The sequence below is a fragment of the Oryctolagus cuniculus genome, chromosome 4 (assembly GCF_964237555.1).
Source record: "Oryctolagus cuniculus chromosome 4, mOryCun1.1, whole genome shotgun sequence".
Taxonomy (NCBI): domain Eukaryota; kingdom Metazoa; phylum Chordata; class Mammalia; order Lagomorpha; family Leporidae; genus Oryctolagus; species Oryctolagus cuniculus.
In genome coordinates this window covers 91,958,816-91,961,315 of record NC_091435.1, presented here as the reverse complement: position 1 = coordinate 91,961,315, position 2,500 = coordinate 91,958,816, and the positions used below count along the sequence as shown (strand labels likewise).

Here is a 2,500-nt window from a genome sequence, read left to right as displayed (position 1 = left end):
AAATTGTTTAGAATTTTTACTCTGTCTTGAACAGTCTTGTTCAGTATGTTGTTATAATAATAGCTGTATTTTGAGTGATTTTTATCTTTTTACATTTTTATTTGATTTCCTTTGATATAATCAAAAGAGACTTAAGATATCTCCTTCAGAGTTATTCTGTGATCATGATTTTAAGCTCTGATACCTTCAGTATAGCATACATCCAGTGAGATGACCCAACACACAGCTTTCTTACAACCCATAGTACTTCCACACAGGAATCTTATAAAAAATGTAGTATTTCCACCTGAGAAAGAAATTTAGGAGCTTGCTTTTAAAACAGCAAGAGTCATGTAGCCTTGTTCAATTACAGAGATGACTATTAAAGAAGACATAAAAGCAATAGTGTTTCTCTAAATGATCTTCACAAACCAGAAACAAATTTTAAAGGCTCAGAGTTTATTTTAGGTGTTTAAGGCACTTCTCCCCCCAGCTTCTAAATTATTTCCCTTCTATATTGTAGGTTATGTTGTTTTACATATTAGCCTGGTGGATAGTTATGCATCTCAGCCTGCCTAGCCATAAGTATTATTGCTCATTTTAACAATCCAGCATGTTTTTAATATGACATTGGTGTTTGTGGTGGTCCCTTCCAACAGTTATCATTGTACTAAAGTTTGGATGCATACAGGTACTTGAAACTAACTCAGTTTGAAATGACCAAAATGAGAAGAAGTGTTACCATTTACAATGTAACCTTTATTGCCATAGGGAATTTTAAATGGATGTCTGTGAAAATCCCTTCAAACAACTGTGCTGGTACCCAAAACTCAAGCTCATCATGTAGTATTGAACAAAATCAAACCTTGTTTTCCATAATTTCACCATTGTTTTATTTTATATTTACAGTCTTCAGTTTCTAATGCAAGGGTCTTGCTAGGGATTCTGGGGGATTAGGGAAGAGATATAGGGTTTGAAGGAGAGGGAGCAGAGGTCTGGATAGACGACAGTGGTTAACAAAGCTAACATGATGTGAAAGTCTTCCAGAAGAAGTTCTTGCAGCCAGCCTTGCGCTCTCGGGGGGCCATAGCCGGGTTTGAGTTCGCAGATCTCTGCAGCTCCAGCCTCATGTCATCCTGCTCAGCAGCCTGGGACAGATCTTCAGGTTCCAGGGCATCATTCTCCGTCTGGTTGGGCTCAGACAGCAGCTCTGCCAAGAAGTACTTGGCCAGTTCCTGTGTGTAGTACAGAGGAAAGGGAAGGAGAAAGAGAAGGAGGGAAAGGAGAATAAAATAAGAAATGGCAAAACCTCATTTAAAAAGCAAATTGAGTCACACACAAAACCAGGATTTCACATCTGTGTAGCTTTTGTCACTCTTAAAATCAGCTAAGGACAACAACGAGTGTAGCTGCTGTAATCAACAAGTTACACAAAAAGCTTTCAAAATATCAAAATTCGCTGCAAGTTTTGTGTCTCGGTAGGCTACACACACACACACGAGAGAGAGAGAGAGAGAGAGAGAGCGAGCTCTTGTTGAGGTAGGTTTCCAAAGATAAAGCAGGTACCAACATTTTAACTCAATTTCCCTATGAGGCACTACAAAAGTGGAGTTGTTCTTAACGTTTTTACTAAGTGAATCCTGGAGGAACCAGACCTCACAGTCGCAACAAATTGCATCTGCAGCCTGTTCTTGCTCCAGTTCCGCTGGTGGGGACAGCTTAGTAGGGTGGCAAGAGACTCGTGCTTCAGCACCAGGGTCAGCGCCCGGTGGTCAGCACCAAGGACAGATGCCAGTCGCCCTTTGCGGTCTTCGAATATTCTTCAATGCTAGGGAAGAACTCACCTGAACTGTAATCGACTGCGCTGATTAGGAAAAAGAAAAAGACATAAGAGGGGATTCCAGGCATTGAAAGTTTTTCCGAGGGTTTTTGGAACTGAGAAACCCAGACAAGCACCAAAACTCTGTAGGACAAATTAATCCCAAAGCAAGAAGACAAGGCTAGGAATCCAGGAGAGGGAAAAGACGTCAAGGGAGTCCCCTTACCTGCTTCCCCGCGGCAGCCGCCAGGGACTTCTGCAGAAACTGACGGAGCCTAGGGTCCGAAGGCGCTCCGGTGACACCGCCCAGAGCCAGGACGATGGAGAGCGCGGCCAGCGCGCACTGCAGGCGACAGGACAGCATCGCGGCGGCGCAGGGAAGCAGAGCTGGGGAGCAGCTGGTCAAACTCCAGGCGCGATCCGCAGGCAGCAGCCACAGCTCCGAACCTCGCGACTCCTACAGCGGCTTCTGTGCGTTCCACCGTCTCCCCCCTTTTAAACTCTGTCTCTGACGTCAACCTAGGAGGCGCCCCCAGATCTCACCAGCGCTTTTACGCACCATTAGCCTCGCAAAATCAATCACAGAAGCGAGGGGAGGCAACACTATCTCAAGTGTTTTTTTTTTAAATCCTGCACAGGCACATACAATTCCACATGCCTCACTATTTATACAATTTTTTATTTCCACTCAGGGCTAGGAAT

General features: G+C 44.0%; 1 protein-coding gene across 1 annotated transcript; it reads right to left on the bottom strand.

Annotated features, from left to right (window-relative positions):
* Positions 1–845: 845 nt before the first annotated feature.
* Positions 846–2,279, bottom strand: SST (somatostatin). The gene is made up of 2 exons (XM_002716499.5): positions 2,025–2,279; positions 846–1,214 (listed from the first exon to the last, which is right to left on the bottom strand). The coding sequence occupies exons 1-2, from the start codon at positions 2,160–2,162 to the stop codon at positions 1,002–1,004; spliced, it is 351 nt and encodes a 116-aa protein (XP_002716545.1). The 5' UTR covers positions 2,163–2,279; the 3' UTR covers positions 846–1,001.
* Between the last annotated feature and the right edge of the window lie 221 nt (positions 2,280–2,500).

What these genes read in the sequence shown, in the direction of transcription:
- SST (XM_002716499.5), bottom strand. Translation starts at nt 2,162, where the DNA reads ATGCTGTCCTGTCGCCTGCAGTGCGCGCTGGCCGCGCTCTCCATCGTC. An exon ending in CGGCTGCCGCGGGGAAGCAG is followed by an intron (nt 1,215 to 2,024) that starts GTAAGGGGACTC and finishes TACTACACACAG; the next exon opens with GAACTGGCCAAGTACTTCTT.